This window comes from Carcharhinus amblyrhynchos, chromosome 35, assembly GCF_965287045.1.
Source record: "Carcharhinus amblyrhynchos chromosome 35, sCarAmb.v2.hapA, whole genome shotgun sequence".
Taxonomy (NCBI): Eukaryota; Metazoa; Chordata; class Chondrichthyes; order Carcharhiniformes; family Carcharhinidae; genus Carcharhinus; species Carcharhinus amblyrhynchos.
Window position 1 is genome coordinate 16,936,584 of NC_137358.1, and position 16,488 is coordinate 16,953,071.

Consider the following 16,488-nt stretch of genomic DNA (forward strand, 5'->3'; position numbering starts at 1 on the left):
TGTTCGGCACAGGGCTGGAGGGGCCTGTTCCTGTACTGTACTGTTCTGTGTTCTTGTGGAGGGAGTAAAAATGAGTCTCTACCGCGTTTCAGCTTCAAATAGCCGCAAAGAGTAATGAAGGTGATTTTAATTTATGCTTCATCAGGTTCGAGACCTATGACACCAAACAGCAACACGAGCACCTCAAGCAGCTTTGCAATGGTAAGTCTGAAATCTTAGTCTATAACCTTTCGTATCGCAGCTAAACTGAGAATTGGTACAGAAAGTACTTGAATCCTGTCGACCTCATACTCTTATCAAATGAATCTACACGTGCGTTGCTTTGTCATTCTGCACCAGCCATCCCCTTTACTCTTGTACTTTAACTCCTGTGCAATTAAGGCCAACGTGCTACTTGTCTTCCCGATTGCTCAGAATCCCTACAGCGCAGAAGGGAACGAAGGGGCAGTGCTCCGAAAGCTCGTGCCAACAAATAAATCTGTTGGGCTTTAACCTGGTGCTGTGAGACTTCTTACTGTACAGTGCAGGAGGAGACCATTCAGCCCATCGAGTCTGCACCAACTTTATTTGCATCCTAACTTTGTCCGAGTATACCAAGTCTCTCTGAACATCAACAGGTACCGAGTTTCATAGAACATTACAGCGCAGAACAGGCCCTTTGGCCCACGATGTTGCGCCGACCAGTTAAAAAGCAATGACCCTCTAACCTAAACCAAACCCTTTCCATCCATAAACCTATCCACGGATCTCTTAAACGCCCCCAAACTAGGCGCATTTACAACTGCAGCAGGCAGGGCATTCCAATCCCTCACCACCCTCTGGGTAAAGAACCTACCCCTGACATCCGTCCTATAACTACCACCCCTTAATTTAAAGCTATGCCCCCTCGTGCTAGCTTTCTCCATCCGAGGAAAAAGGCTATCACTGTCCACCCTATCTAAACCTCTAATCATCTTATATGTTTCAATAAGGTCCCCTCTTAGCTGCCTTCTTTCTAATGAAAACAACCCCAAATCCCTCAGTCTCTCCTCATAGGACCTCCCCTCCATACCAGGCAACATCCTGGTAAACCTCCTCTGCACCCTCTCCAAAGCCTCCACATCCTTCCTGTAATGTGGGGACCAGAACTGCACACAATACTCCAAGTGTGGCCGCACCAGAGCACGGAGCTTTAAAAACCATACTCTTGTTACGGACAGGGGAGAAAGGGCAAAAGTTGAATTCCTTCAATCTGACCGTAAGCCACAGTGGGGTTTTCTTTTTGTTTTAAAAATAGGCGTTTATTCAAAAGGAAACCCTGTGTGTGTTTAGTTTTTAAACTGACCCACAGTAAACTCTCTTAGGATTAAATTGGAAATTTAGTTTATTCACACATTCAAACCCGAGGGTGGGGGGGGATGGAACGCACCTACACAGACGCACACGTGTGCATGATAGGAAAGAGGGGTTTTATTTTTAGCTGAAAGTAACTTTAACAATGAAAAGAATCACAAGAAGGTCCAGTTCAGGCACATTGCTAGCTGGAGGCAGATGTGCAGAATTCCTTTATAGGTGATGGTAGTGCAGTAAGGTGAGGTTGATATTCACAGACTTGGTCTGCTTGGCAAGGCGATGGCCAGTGCCTTCCAGTTAAACAGGTTCTGAGGAGCCGCAAACAGGAAATGCTGGAAAGTCTCAACAGGTCTGACAGCATCTGTGGAGAGAGAATAGAGCCATAGTTTCGAGTCATAGAATTTGTTTGTCTAACCTTTCCTAGGTAGCTAATCAGAGAAGTCCCACAGAACTGTTGCAAGCCTCCCACTCTAACTCAGAGTTGGTGACATTGACATAAGAATCATAGAGTCCCAGCAGTGCAGAAGGAGGCCATTTGGCCCATCGAGCCAGCACTGACAACAATCCCACCCGGGCTCTATCCCTGTAACCCCACATATTTATCCTACTAGTTCCCCTGGCACTAAGGAGCAATTTAGAATGGCCAGTCCACCTAACCCACCTTTGAACATCTTTGAACTTTGGGAGGAAGCCCATGCAGATATGGGGAGAATGTGTAAACTCCACACCCGAGACCAGAATTGAACCTGGGTACCTTGCACTGTGAGGCAGCAGCGCTAATTACTGTGCCACCCCATAGGTCCCGAGGAGCAAGGGCGTTGCCCCTCGGAAATTCATGCTTTCTGGGAAACTCCCATGGAGACCCACATGTCGGGACTTCCTCAGGGTCACAAAGCACATCTTAGATTATACATCTGGCCTGGATGATCCTTCTTCAGAAATGAAGATGGTAGAAAAATAGGGTGATATTTAGACTGTTGGAGGGTGCTGGACAAACGGAATTCGTGTCAGAGAGAAGAGCAGCAGGGAAGGCATTCCTGGAAGAGAAGTGAGTTCAACACTTCAGATAAAAGCAAATTTAGATGGCTGCCGAAATCAAACAACAACAAAAGCAGGTCTACAGCTGAGCTATTGGTTTCCTCAACAGTCTCTGTTGGCATCAGGGATGCAGAGGGGTTCAGCTCAGGATTTTGTGCAGTTGAACTCAGATCCCTGGCAGGTTCCATTTCCAGCGGATCGGTTCTTCCCGCCAACAGCTGGTCCGCATCTCCTTCCAGGTGTCATCATCTTGGATGGTATAGGAGACAGAACCTGGTCTGTATGGCAGGAACCTATTTCTGTCCTGTGGAGTAACCCTGGCTGACACTCCTTGTCCTTGGTGGAACACACAGTGTTTTGCTTTGTCTCTTATGTGGGGACTTTATCAGGAAGTCCATATAAACAACATCCACCGACATTCCTCTGTACACTACCTTATTAAGAACATAAGAACATAATCACCTCTTCAAAATGTTCAGTGAGATTTGTTAGGCGTGACCTACCTGTCATCAATCCAGGCTGGCTCTTTTTCATTAACTGGAAGTTTTTGAGGTGTCCAGTTACCCTATCCTGGATTATAGACTCCAGTAATTTCCCCACCACAGATGTCAGACCAACTGGTCTGTAACTCCTGGTTTTCCTCTTTCACTCTTCTTTAAAAAGTGGAGCGACATGAGCAATTTTCCAATCCAGAAGTACGACTCCTGAAGCTAGTGAACTCTGAAAGGTTATAGTTAGGGCATCTGCTATGTTCTCCCCTACTTCCTTTAACACCCTCGTTAGATCCTGAGGATTTGTCACTCTTTAGTTCCATTCATTTCCTCATTCTCGATGTTTTATTAATATGAGTTTTATTTAGATCCTGTCCCCGATCCACTATAATAATTTCCTCGGGACTTTGGGCAAGCTATCCTCCTTTTCTGCTGTAAATACTGAGGCAAAATAACTATTTAACAGTCTGTCATTTTCCCATAGTCACTGACAATATCCCCACTGATGTAGAGGTGCTGGCGTTGGACTGGGGTAAACACTGTAAGAAGTCTCACAACACCAGGTTTAAGTCCAACCGATTTATTTGATAGTAAACTCACAAGCAAACCTCGAAAGCTTGTGAGTTTATTATCAAATAAATCGGTTGGACTTAAACCTGGTTTTGTCAGACTTTTTACTGTGAATATCCCCACTGTCAGTCTTTATTGGGTCAACCTTGTTCCTGACCACTCGCTTTCCCTTTGTGTAACTATAACATTTCTTAGTGATTTCTTTCACAATCCCTCTTAGTAGCTCTGAGAAACCACACCGTGGCTCTTTGCTAGTCTTTGTATCTTTCCCATTCAGCAGGGCCTGTGCTGTTTCTTGCATTTTTTGTAAATCCTTTCTTTCAATTTAATGCTGTCCTTTATCTCTTTAGTCCTCCAGGCCTGTTTTTGTTTGTGAAGTGGAGTTTTTCCTTCTCGGGGTATAAACTGGTTCTGTTTTGCATTAAATGTTTCTTTAAATATCCTCCACTGTTCAGTTGTTTTACCAGTTGGCAGATTTTCCCAGTTTCCTGTAGACGGTCTCTGCCTCACCTCATTAAAGTTGGCGGTACTAGTAGCTGATTTTTGCTTTTCAAACGCTACATTAGACATGATCATGTTATGATCACTATTTGATAAATGTTCACGCACAGTTAGGTTACTAATAAAATCTGGCTCATTACTAAATCAAATATTGCTCATCCCCTTTGTTTTGCATCCAGGACATGTTGCTGTAGGAAACTGTCCCGGACTCCAGAAATTTGCGACCTTTCAGACAGCTGCTTGTCTGCTGCTCCCAATCTATGTTAAAGTTCCCCCATTAATAATACTCTGCCTTTGCTACATACTTGTCTAACCTCTGCATTTATACAATCTAGCACTTCAGAGCTGCTGCCGGGAGTGGGGTCTATACACCACACTTTAGATCCTTCACTGTTAACATAAGAACATAAGAAATAGGAGCAGGAGTCGGCCATCTAGCCCTTCGAGCCTGCCCTGCCATTCAACAAGATCATGGCTGATCTGAAGTGGATCAGTTCCACTTTCCCGCTTTCTCCCCATAACCCTTAATTCCCTTGCCTACCAAAAACCTATCTACCCATGACTTAAATATATTCAGCGAGGTAGCCTCCACCACTTCAATGGGCAGAGAATTCCAGAGATTCACCACCCTTTGAGTGAAGAAGTTCCTCCTCAACTCCGTTCTAAACTGCACCCCCCTTATCTTGAGGCTGTGCCCTCTAGTCCTACTGTATTTTCTGAGTGGGAAGAATCTCTCTACCTTTACCCTATCCATCCCCTTCATTATCTTATACGTCTCTATAGGATCCCCCCTCATCCTTCTAAACTCCAACGAGTACAGGCCCAGTCTATTTAGTCTCTCTTCATGGTCCAACCCCCTCATCTCCGGTATCAGCCTAGTGAACGTCCTCTGCACTCCCTCCAAGGCCAAAATATCCTTGCGTAAGTGCGGTGACCAAAACTGCACACACTACTCCAGCTGCAGCCTCACCAGTGCCCTGTACAGTTGCAGCAAGACCTCCCTGCTTTTATATTCTATCCCCCTCACTGTTCCTTGGTTCCACCCGTAAGATCTCCACTCGATGCTTTCCCCTCGTTATATCCTTCCTCACCATTGTTTCTAATCAGTAGGCTACACCAACCGCCTTCCCCACCATTTTCCCGACCCGTCCTGTAAATTTTTATAACCCAATATATTTAGTTCCCAGTCTCGACCGTCCCGCAGCCGTGTCAACACCATCGAGGAACTACAAAAGGTCGTGAGTGTAGCCCAATCCATCAGGCAAACCCTCCTCCCATCCATTGACTCTGTCTACACTTCCTGCTGCCTCGGCAAAGCAGCCAGCATAAGTAAGGACCCCACGCACCCCGGACGTTCTCTCTTCCACCTTCTTCCATCAGGAAAAAAGATACAAACTTCTGAGATCACGTATCATCCGACTCGAGAACAGCTTCTTCCCTGCTGCCATCAGACTTTTGAATAGAACCATAGAAAATTTACAGCTCAGAAACAGGCCTTTTGGCCCTTCTTGTCTGTGCTGAACCATTTTTTGCCTAGTCCCACTGATCTGCACTTGGAACACATCCCTTGCTTTAAGTCGATCTTTTTCTATACTCTAGCTATGACTGTAACACTACGTTCTGCATTCTGTTCTTCCTTTCTCTATGAACAGTATGCTTTGTCTGTATAGTACGCAAGAAACAATACTTTTCACTGTACACTAATACACGTGACAATAATAAATCAAATCAATTCATACTGTGCTTTTCTAAATGTGTAGTTAAGACTTGCTTAATAATAGATTCCACAATTTTTTGCTGTCTCATGTCAGACTAACTGGTCTACAGTTCCTGTTTATTCACTTCCTCCTTTCTTGAATAGCGATATTACAATTTGCTAACTTCCAATCTATTGGAACCACTTCAGAATCTATGGAATTTTGCAAAGTCATAACCAGTGTATCCACCATCTCTATAGCTATCTATTTTAGAATTCTGGATGTAGAACATCAGGTCCTGTGGTTTTGCCAGATTTCAGTCACTCAGGTTTCTCTAGTACTTCTGCTCTGTTCATATTAATTTCCTTCAATTCCTCACTTTATTTTCAGCCAACTGGGGGTTACCTGTGATCACAGTCAGAAAATATTTGTTCACTTGTCTGTGCCATTTCCTCATACCCCATGGTATTATTTACCACCTCTGCTTCTATGGGACCAACGTTTACTTTAAGTAAAAGCAAATTACTGCGGATGTTGGAATCGGAAACTAAATGGCTCCGACAAAGGGTCACCTAGACTCGAAACGTAGGCTCGGTTCTCTCTCCTCAGACGCTGTCAGATCTACTGACCTTTTCCAGCATTTTCTGTTTTTACTTTACTTTAGCTTTTACTTTAGCTACTCCCTTGCTTTTTATGTACTTGTAAAAGCCCTTACAGCCTGTGTTCATCTTCCTGGCTAGTTTCCTTCCATATTCTGTTTGATTTTTCCTTTTTTGTATAAACTTCTTGGTGGCCTTTGTAAAACACTCAGTTTTTTCCACTCACCTGACAAAGGGACAGTGTTCCAAAAGCTTGTGCGTTTACTATCAAGTAAACTTGTTGGACTTTAACCTGGTGTTGTGAGACTTCTTACTGTGTTTACCCCAGTCCAACGCCAGCATCTCCACATCATGGAATTGACACTTCCATGGACATCAGATTGAGAAGTAGCTGCGATGCTTCCCACAGTTGAATAGCCTGATTACATCACTGTCAGACCTCATGTTTAGTAATGGGTGCTGTGTGAGGACACACATGAAATGTAGCCATCGTGGAGACATCATGGGGATAGCATGTTGGATAGTTGATGAGGGGATTTTTCAATACGCTTATCTAGCAAGTCAGACGATACAGCTTATTCTTTAACCACCATCTCCTCTCCTCTTTTTACGACAGGGTAAGCAATCCAACAGCCTGTCCTCCTTGAGCAATCCTGCGACATATCTTGGAATGTACACAGGGCAGTTGGCACCATCAACATTGACAAAGAACCCACTCAGTGACACCCATGACCTACGCCAGGCTTGTTCTAACTGCTTCGTTAAAACAGGTAACGGAACCACTGCGGCGAGACGCCTTAAATGGCTACCACTCCTCAGCGTCTACCCCCAAGGCTGTGAGTTACCCACCAGGGATTGGCTGATGTGGCAAAGATTGGCCATTTCGGTGAAGGTGACAGATTTGAGTGTCCGTCACTCCACGGACTGGAAGTGAAGCCTCCGTTACGATGGGGAGATTTGCGAGGTCCTTCTGGATGTGTCTTGTATAGCAGTGCCCCTAATGCTGGGTGGGTGGCCTTTTTCATTGAAGCCCTACAGTGCAGAATTAGGCCACTCGGCCCATCGAGTCTGCTCTGCCATTCAATCATGGCTGATACTTTTCTCACCCCCATTCTCCTGCCTTTTCCTCATAATCCCCTTATTAATCAAGAACCTCAGTATCTCTGACCTAAAGACCCTCAGTGACCTGGCCTCCACAGCCTTCTGTGGCAAAGAATTCCACAGATTCACCACTTTCTGATTGAAGAAATTCCTCCTCATCTCTGTTTTAAAGAATTGTCCCTTTACCCTGAGGTTGTGCCCTCTGGTTCTAGTTTTTCCTACTAGTGGAAACATCCTCCCCATGTCCACTCTATCCAAGCCTCGCAGTTTCCTGTAAGTTTCAATAAGATCCCCCCCTTCTAAACTCCAACGAGTACAGACCCAGAGTCCTCATCCGTTCCTCATACGACAAGCTCTTCATTCCAGGGATCGTTCTTGTGAACCTCCTCTGGACCCTTTCCAGAGAATCTAAGGACCGTTCCTTAGATACGGGGCCCAAAACTGCTCACAATACTCCAGGTGGGAACTGACCAGAGCCTTATACAGCCTCAGAAGCACATCCCTACTCTTGTATTCTCACCCTCTCGATATGAATGCTAAAATTGCATTTGCCTTCCTAACTGCCGACTGAACCTGCGCGTTAACCTTAAGAGAATCTTGAACAATGACTCCCAAGTCCCTTTGTGTTTCTGATTTCCTAAGCATTTCCCCGTTTAGAAAATAGTCTGTGCCTCCATTCCTCCTCCCAAAGTGTATAACCTCACACTTTTCCACATTGTATTCCATCTGCCACTTCTTAGCCCACTCTCCTAACCTGTCCAAGTCCTTCTGCAGCCCCCCTGCTTTCTCAGCATTGGATTACATTAGATTGGTCATACTAAATTACCCCTTAGATGTGAGGGGGACTGGCTAGGGTAAATGCATGGGGCTAGGATTGTGGTTGATGCAGACTTGGTGGGCCGAATGGACTCCTTCTGCACTGTAGGATTCTAAGATGTGTAGGTTTGGGTGAAATGGCAGGGTAAGTATGTGGGGTTACGGAGTTAGGGCCTGACTGAGTAAGTTGCTCAGTCGCAAAGAGTCGGTGCAGTCTTGATGGGCCAAATGGCCGCCTTCTGCACTGCAGGGATTTTATTCTAACCAGAAAGCGGGGAGGGGGGGCAGGAAGCCAGGAGCCAATCCACTTACAATCCCTCGCATATCCCAGTCCCGCTGCTTTGACCCACCAACCTCATTGACCTCTTGTGTTTCTCTCCCCTTTTGTGTTTTGTTGTTTCAGGAGTTAAGGCATTGGATTACAATTATAACCCTGACCTGGAGCATAAGTGTAAAAAAGATCTATTGATTGGAAGACTGAAGGGTTCAACGGACACACGGTGGAAGAAAATCAGGCCACGGCCCACCAAGAATAATTACGGGGGACCGTACTACATTTGTAAAGGTATGGAGGTGCAGGTAACTGAGCACCACTCGTGATGGAGCAAGGGGCCATGGTTCGGCAGTACTCACCGATAAATCTAATCGGGAATTCCATAGATGTCTTTAGCCAGACAATGTGCATCTTGCACGGAATGGCTGAGGCGAATAGTATAGTGTAGGTAAACACAAGGCCGAGTGTTCCCCCTGTGGGATGTGCGTGTACAGAGGTTCCCCAAGAGCTCCGGCTGTTTGGGGCAGCAGGGTGGCACAGTGGTTAGCACTGCTGCCTCACCACACCAGGGATCTGGGTTCGATTCCCGGCCTTGGAGTCACTGCCCGTGTGGAGTCTGCACGTTCTTCCCGTGTCTGCGTGGGGTTTCCTCCGGTTGTTCCGGTTTCCTCCCGCAGAAGTTGTGCTAAAGATTGGCAGAGAGGGGGTGAAGCTAAATTGTTCTGCTTTCCATGAAGAGATATCCTGCCAGTGCCTACAGTTTATATTCACGTGTGAGAAAGAGTGTGATTAATACCTTGATACATTTTCTGTTTAAGGGGAGGGGGGCTACTTTAAGCGGCAGTGTTTTGTTACCATAGTCAGCTTGTCTGGAAAGCCAGATACTTAGTTAAGTAAGTGTTTACTTTGCAATCGACTTAATGAACTTTTGTTTACTTGTGGTCGCCCGAGAGTTTAGACTAGGTATGCAGAGTCATGTGAGTTTTGATTAGGTTGATTGACAGGGACAGTCATGTGCTTAATGGGAGAAGCTAAGCTTGCAGGAGGCAAAAACAGCTTCAGTTTCATTTTTTTAAAAAAGACCAATTGTTGCCTGGAGTTGGGGGAAGAAGGAACTGTCTCTCTGTCTCCAGATGCTTTCTGAAAGCTCCAAGACTGTTAACCTAAGTCACAAACATGTACGTCTGTGTTTTGCTAACTAATTCTTAAGAGGAGTTCAAGTCTATAAGAGAAATATTGCTTGATTGGAATTAATAGTGGTAGATTAAGGATTGTATCTTATGTCTAAGTATTGTTTAGAGATTAAAGGTTAAACTAATTCATTTGTTATAGTTAAACTGTGTTTTTAAATAAAGTTTGTTTCGCTAGAAGTTCCCTACTTTGTCAGGAGAATCATGCCTGGAACAAAATCTCCTCTCCTCACATTAATGCCAAAATAGAATTATAGAATCCCTACATTGCAGAAGAGGCCATTTGGCCATCGATTCTTCCTGATTCTGTAGAGAGAATCTTATCCTGGTCCTCTCCCCCAGTCTATTCCTCCAACCCAAAATGTTTCCCACAGCCAATCTACCTAACCTGTGCATCATTGGAGTGTGAGAGGAGACTGGAGCATCCAGAGGAAACCCACGCAGAGACGGGAAGAACGTGCAGACTCCACACAGACAGTGACCCGAGCTGGGAATTGAACCTGGATCCCTGACGCCGTGAGGCAGCAGTGCTAACCACTGTGCCACCGTGCTGCACAGTGGACCCGAACAATAGACACTTGACAACGTGCTGGAGATAGGTTCATTTGTGCTTCTAGTAGAACTAGAGACTTCTGCCAAATGAAATCAGAAAACTGAGGGATAGCAAGGAAGAAAGGACAATGTTCACCACAGTTTTATTGTAATAATGATGTTCTCCAACTTGTTTGTTCACAGATATTGCTAGTAAGGAAGATTGCAAGTATGGGGATCAGTGTACCTTTGCTTACTGCCAGGAGGAGATAGATGTTTGGACACTGGAACGTAAAGGAGCCATAAACCGGGAGCTCCTCTTTGATCCACTAGGGGGTGATACGAGACGCAGCCTCACAGTAGCGAAACTACTGAAAGAACATCTTGGCTGCTTCATGTTTCTTTGTGAGGTGAGATATTCAACAAGGTGCCACACCAAAGGCTGCTGCGTAGGGTAAAAGGTGCACGGCGTGACGGGTAATGTACTAGCACGGATCTAATTCCCACCCCAGTCCAACGCCGGCATCTCCACATCAGGGATGGCATTGAAGGCTAATCCTCCAGGTTCTGCTGCAGGTTCCAGGGGGCAAGTGGGTTGTTGTTCTTGGTGCTGCCACTGGTCACGGTGGTGGTGGTGGTGCTCCCCAACCCACAGGAGGTGTCACCATTTCCCTCCTTTCACCAGTCAGTGACCCGCCCCCAGGGCAATCATCAATGCATTGAGCTTTCCAGTCAGGCTCGTAAAGGCACCCTTGCTTTCAGCAGGGTCTTGGGTGTCCCACTGGTCCTCTGACTCTGGCTACCTCAGGAAGAAGCCTGACAACACCAGGTTTAAGTCCAACCGATTTATTTGATAGTAAACTCACAAGCTTTCGAGGTTAACCTCTTTGTCAGGTGAATGGAGAGTTCTGGCCTCAGACAGAGCATATAAAGCACAGACAGTTTAGAGATTACTGATTAGAATGCGAATCTTTACACCTAACCTGCTGTTCAAGTCTTAAAGTGGCTGACAATGTGAGTGGAAGGAGCACTGATCACAGGTTACAGAGATGTGTATTGTCTCCAGATAGTACAGTAAGTGAGGTTTTGCAAACCCAGGCAGGTCACGGGGGTTACAGGTAATGTGACATGAGCCCACGATCCCTGTTGAGACCGTCCTCATGTGTGTGGAACTTGGCTATCTGGTGTTGTCGGACTTCTTACTGTGTTTACCCCAGTCCAACACCAGCACCTCCACCTCTGGCTACCTCACCATAGTTGGGTATGATCCTGTCCTCCATCCTACGGACACGCCCAGCCCAGCAAAGCTGCCCCCACCTGATTAGTGCCAGCCCTGTTTGGGAGCTCTGCCCTGAGAGGACTGCTCCCTTCGTAATTTTGTCCCGGTTCGTAGAATCCTTACGGTGCAGAAGGAGGCCATTTGGCCCGTCGAGTCTGTACCGACCACAATCCCACCCATAGGCCCTATTCCCATAACCCCACATATTTACCCTGCTAATCCCTCTGACGCTAGGGACAATTTAGCAGAGCCAGTCAACCTAACCTGCACATCATTGGTTCTCCGCTGATTATCAAGCTTCTGTGTGTGTGCACGGTCTTGGGAAAAGGGGCCCGATCGTTTAGGACTCATTACTTCACTCAAAGGGTTTAAATCTCGGGAATGCTCCATTCCGGAGAGTTCTGGATGCTCCAGCGTTGAATAAATTTAAGGCTGGACAGACAGAGTTTTGGTCTCTCAGGGAATCCGAACCCCTAATGCATTGCAGGCAATGATGGTAGGAATGATTTTACTTCATTCCCTAACCCTGCTGGCTCTCTCTGATCAGCTGAAACTTTCCCAGCTTTTCAGTTGCCTTATCCTTAACGACAGGCTCTCGTAATTTCCCAAAAATAGATGTTAGTCCAACTGCTCTATAATTCCCTGTTTTCCCTCCTGTCATCTTTCTCAAATAGTGAGACGACGTGAGCGGTTTTCCGGTCTAAAACAACGCTTCCCAAAGCAGGAGAACTTTGCAAGATGAGTGAGGGCATAGAATCCCCACAGTGCAAAAGGAGGCCATTCGGCCCATCGAGTCTGCACCCAGCTCTCTGGCGGAGTATTTTACCCCTGCCCTATCCCTGTAACCACGTGTATTTACCCATAACCTACACATATTGGGATGCTAAGGGGCAATGTACCACGGATAATCCACCTAACCCACATATCTTTGGAGTGTGGGAGGAAACTGGAGCACCTGGAGGAAACCCATACACTCCAGGGAAGGTTTAACCCCGTACGCTCCAGGGAAGGTTTAACCCCGTACGCTCCAGGGGAAAGTTTAACCCCCATACGATCCAGGGAAGGTTTAACCCCCGTACGCTCCAGGGAAGGTTTAGCCCCGTTTGCTCCAGGGGGAAGTTTAACCCCGTACAGTCCAGGGGGAAGTTTAACCCCCGTACAGTCCAGGGGGAAGTTTAACCCCCGTACAGTCCAGGGGGAAGTTTAACCCCCGTACAGTCCAGGGGGAAGTTTAACCCCGTACAGTCCAGGGGGAAGTTTAACCCCGTACAGTCCAGGGGGAAGTTTAACCCCGTACAGTCCAGGGGGAAGTTTAACCCCGTACAGTCCAGGGGGAAGTTTAACCCCGTACAGTCCAGGGGGAAGTTTAACCCCGTACAGTCCAGGGGGAAGTTTAACCCCCGTACACTCCAGGGGGAAGTTTAACCCCGTACGCTCCAGGGAAGGTTTAACCCCGTACGCTCCAGGGGAAAGTTTAACCCCGTACGCTCCAGGGGGAAGTTTAACCCCGTACACTCCAGGGAAGGTTTAACCCCGTACGCTCCAGGGAAGGTTTAACCCCCGTACACTCCAGGGGGAAGTTTAACCCCGTACGCTCCAGGGGGAAGTTTAACCCCCGTACGGTCCAAGGGGAAGTTTAACCCCGTACGGTCCAGGGGGAAGTTTAACCCCGTACGCTCCAGGGGGAAGTTTAACCCCGTACGCTCCAGGGGGAAGTTTGACCCCGGATACGCTCCGGGGGGGACGTTTGACCCCGGATACGCTCCGGGGGGCAAGTTTGACCCCGGATACGCTCCAGGGGGGAAGTTTGACCCCGGATACGCTCCGGGGGGGGAAGTTTGACTCCGGATACGCTCCGGGGGGGGAAGTTTGACCCTGGATACGCTCCAAGGGGGAAGTTTGATCCCATAGACTCCAGAGGGAAGCTTCAGGGGAAACATACTGAAAATCATCAAATGGTATGGGTTAGGTGAACCAGAATGTAATGTCAAGGCTGGTTGGGTCAGTGTGGTAAATAGGAAGAAGTGTGAAATAAATCATAAACTGGAATAACTATCTGGATGGAATAGTGTAATTAAAGACATTAAGAAAATGTGGAGTCCAGTTTAATGGCAGTGTTTGGAGCTGGCGATAAGCTGTGAAGACTGGGTAAAGACCTGAGGGGGAGAGCGATGAGGGGGGGTGAGATGAAGAGAGGGTGGGAGGAGGCTCGTGTGGAATTTACACACCAGCATGGAGCAGGTGAGGCGAGTGCCCGTTTCTGTCCTGGAGCTTCTGTGTCACATCAGCTCAAGGAGGCATAAACCGTCCTGAAACCATTCTGATGACACAGAGGTGAAATCCCCATCCCCGGAAGCGACAGTCCCACGTTCAATCACAGACCTGATCTCTACGGCTGGGGAGTTGATAATTGTGATGTGGAGATGCCGGCGTGGGACTGGGGTGAACAGAGTAAGAAGTCTGATCTGGTGTTGTCAGACTCCTGACTGAGTTGATAGTTGGTCAGACAAACAGACTCAATCCAAATTGCCTTTTCTGATTCTTTCCTTAACTCCTTAAGTCAGTAGCTGCCCAGTTCAAAGAGCACAATCTCCGGTCTCGCTTTCTCCCCGAACTGGTAGTTAAAATCAGAACCTTTCCCTTCGACCCTCTGTCCCGTGAGTCTGTCTCTGATGCCCTGCCAATTCACAGTAACTTCATTGCAGTGTTAATGTAAGCCTTACTTGTGACGCTAAAAATTAAAGTTTATTTATTAGTCACGAGTAAGGCTTACATTAACACTGCAATGAAGTTACTGTGAAAATCCCCTCGTTGCCACACTCTGGTGCCTGTAAGGCTTACATTAATACTGCAGTGAAGTTATCGTGACATTCCCCTTAGTTGCCACACTCCAGCACCTGTTCGGGTACACTGGGGGAGAATTTGGCACAGCCGATGCACCTAATCAGCACGTCTTTCGGACTGTGGGAGGAAACCGGAGCACCCGGAGGAAACCCACGCAGACACGGGGGAGACTCCACACAGACAGTGACCTGAGGCCGGGAATCGAACCGGGTCCCTGGCGCTGTGAGGGAGCAGTGCTAACCCACTGTGCCACCGTGCCGCTCATAATAAATGAACTAAACTCAGATTCTTTCTGTTGCAGGAATGTTTTGACAGTAAACCCAGGTTAATAAGCAAGAAGGTTAAGGACAACGCAGTTGTCTGCTCCAATCTGGAAACCAAGCACAACTTCGAAGAGAACAAGTGAGTGTCGCTGGAAACATGTCCCTTGGGTAAAAGTGACCAATATTGAGCTGTACGGATTGGAAGGTCCAAATCTTGGTTGTGTTGCTTTGTACGACAACAGCAGCTGGAGTCCCGCCTGTTCCGTCAATGTCCCTGAGCTGGAAAGTGAAAATATATCAGGCAGGCTTCCGAATACTTTGCAGTGACGCTTCCTGAATTCTCTGCATGTCGTCACATTGGGAAAGGACGGAATGGGATGGTAGATTGATTAATATGTTTGCTGTCATCACCAGCCAAGTTAAGGCAGCACAGTGGTTAGCACCACTGCCTCACAGCGCCTGGGTTCAGTTCCAGCCTTGGGTCACTCTGTGTGTGGAGACTACACATTCTCCCCGTGTCTGCGTGGGCTTCCTCCGGGTGCTCCGGTTTCCTCCCACACTCCAAAGACTTGCAGATTAGGAGAATCGGCCAGGCTTAAGTTGCCCCTTCATGTCAGGGGGATTAGCAGAGGGAATGTGTGGGGTTAGCGGGATAGGGCCTGGGTGGGATTGGGGCCGGTGCAGGCTCAATGGGCTGAGCGGCCTCCTACTGCAATGTAAAAAAAACATGTGGAATCACAGAATGGTACAGCACGAAAGGAGGACATTCATCATAGCTGTGCTGTGTGAAAGAGCCCTCCAATTAGCCAGACTCCCCTGACCGCTCACCATAGTGCTGCAAATCCATTCCCTGCAAGGATTTATCCCATTCTCGTTTGAATGTCTTTGCTGAGTTTGCTTCCACTGCGCCGTTGGACAGTGCATTCCAGATCGCAGCAACCCAGTGTCTTTAAAAAGAAAATGTTTCAGCGTGTTAACTCTGGCTGTCCGCTGGTTACTGACCCTTCCGCCAACAGAAACACTTTCTCAATGTGCGGGAAAAGGGGGCCAATCGTTTGGGAATGAGATGAGGAGAAATTACTTCACTCAAAGGGTTGTGAATCTTCGGAATTCTCTCCCTCTGAAGAATGTGGTCGTTCCACCACTGAATACGTTTAGGACCGGGATGGACAGATTTTTGGGCTCTCAGGGAATTAAGGGCAGGAAAATGGAGTTGAATCCCAAGGTCAGCCATGACGGTGTTGAATGGCAGAGTATCCTCAACAGACCATATGGTCTGCTCCTCCTGTTTCACATGTCCTTGTACTCAGTTAAGGCCATTCATAATTTTGAAGGCTTTCATTAAATCCTCCTCTGCTCTAAGGAGAAGAATCCCAGTTGCTCCAACCTCTCTGCAGAACGGGATTCCCTCACCCTGGTAGCAATGTGGTAAATCTCTTCTGCACCCTCTCTCTCTGACCTTGACACCCTTCCCAAAGTGTGAAGCCCAGAATTGGACACAATACTCCAACTGGGCAGGATACCCACCTCACTCTGTGTGCCCCAGTCCTCTGTAATAGCGACTTGAGCAGGAAACTGGACAAATCTTTTAACCTGTAGATGTGGAGTTCAACCAACCCTCAGTAGCTTGGAGGAGAATATTGGCAGACAATTTTTTGTTTGAAAGATATTGATAGGTTTTGGTTAGATAAAGGTTCGGGGGAAACAAGGTTCCAAGCGGCCACACACTTACTAAGTGGTGGGACAGGCTCGAGGGGCTGAAAGGCCTTTTCAACTTCTGATGTTCCTGAAAGAGGGATGGCACGGTGGCACAGCGGTTGGCACTGCTGCCTCACAGCGCCAGGGGCACGGGTTCATTTCCGGCCTCGGGTCACTGTCTGTGTGGAGTCTGCACATTCTCCCTGTGTCTGCATGGGTTTCCTCCAGCTGCTCTGCTCCTCCCACAGTCCAAAGATGTGTGGG

At 47.3% G+C, this 16,488-nt stretch overlaps 1 protein-coding gene across 3 annotated transcripts in view; it reads left to right on the forward strand.

Moving 5' to 3' along the window:
• zc3h7bb (zinc finger CCCH-type containing 7Bb) overlaps positions 1-16,488 on the forward strand; it is an 87,529-nt gene that overhangs the window by 43,570 nt on the left and 27,471 nt on the right. For all 3 annotated transcript variants that reach the window (XM_080217660.1, XM_080217659.1, XM_080217661.1), the window contains exons 11-15: positions 146-201; positions 6,845-6,998; positions 8,549-8,710; positions 10,345-10,550; positions 14,565-14,665. In XM_080217660.1, the coding sequence (XP_080073786.1) occupies positions 146-201; positions 6,845-6,998; positions 8,549-8,710; positions 10,345-10,550; positions 14,565-14,665 (679 nt within the window). The remainder of the gene's footprint in view (positions 1-145; positions 202-6,844; positions 6,999-8,548; positions 8,711-10,344; positions 10,551-14,564; positions 14,666-16,488) is intronic.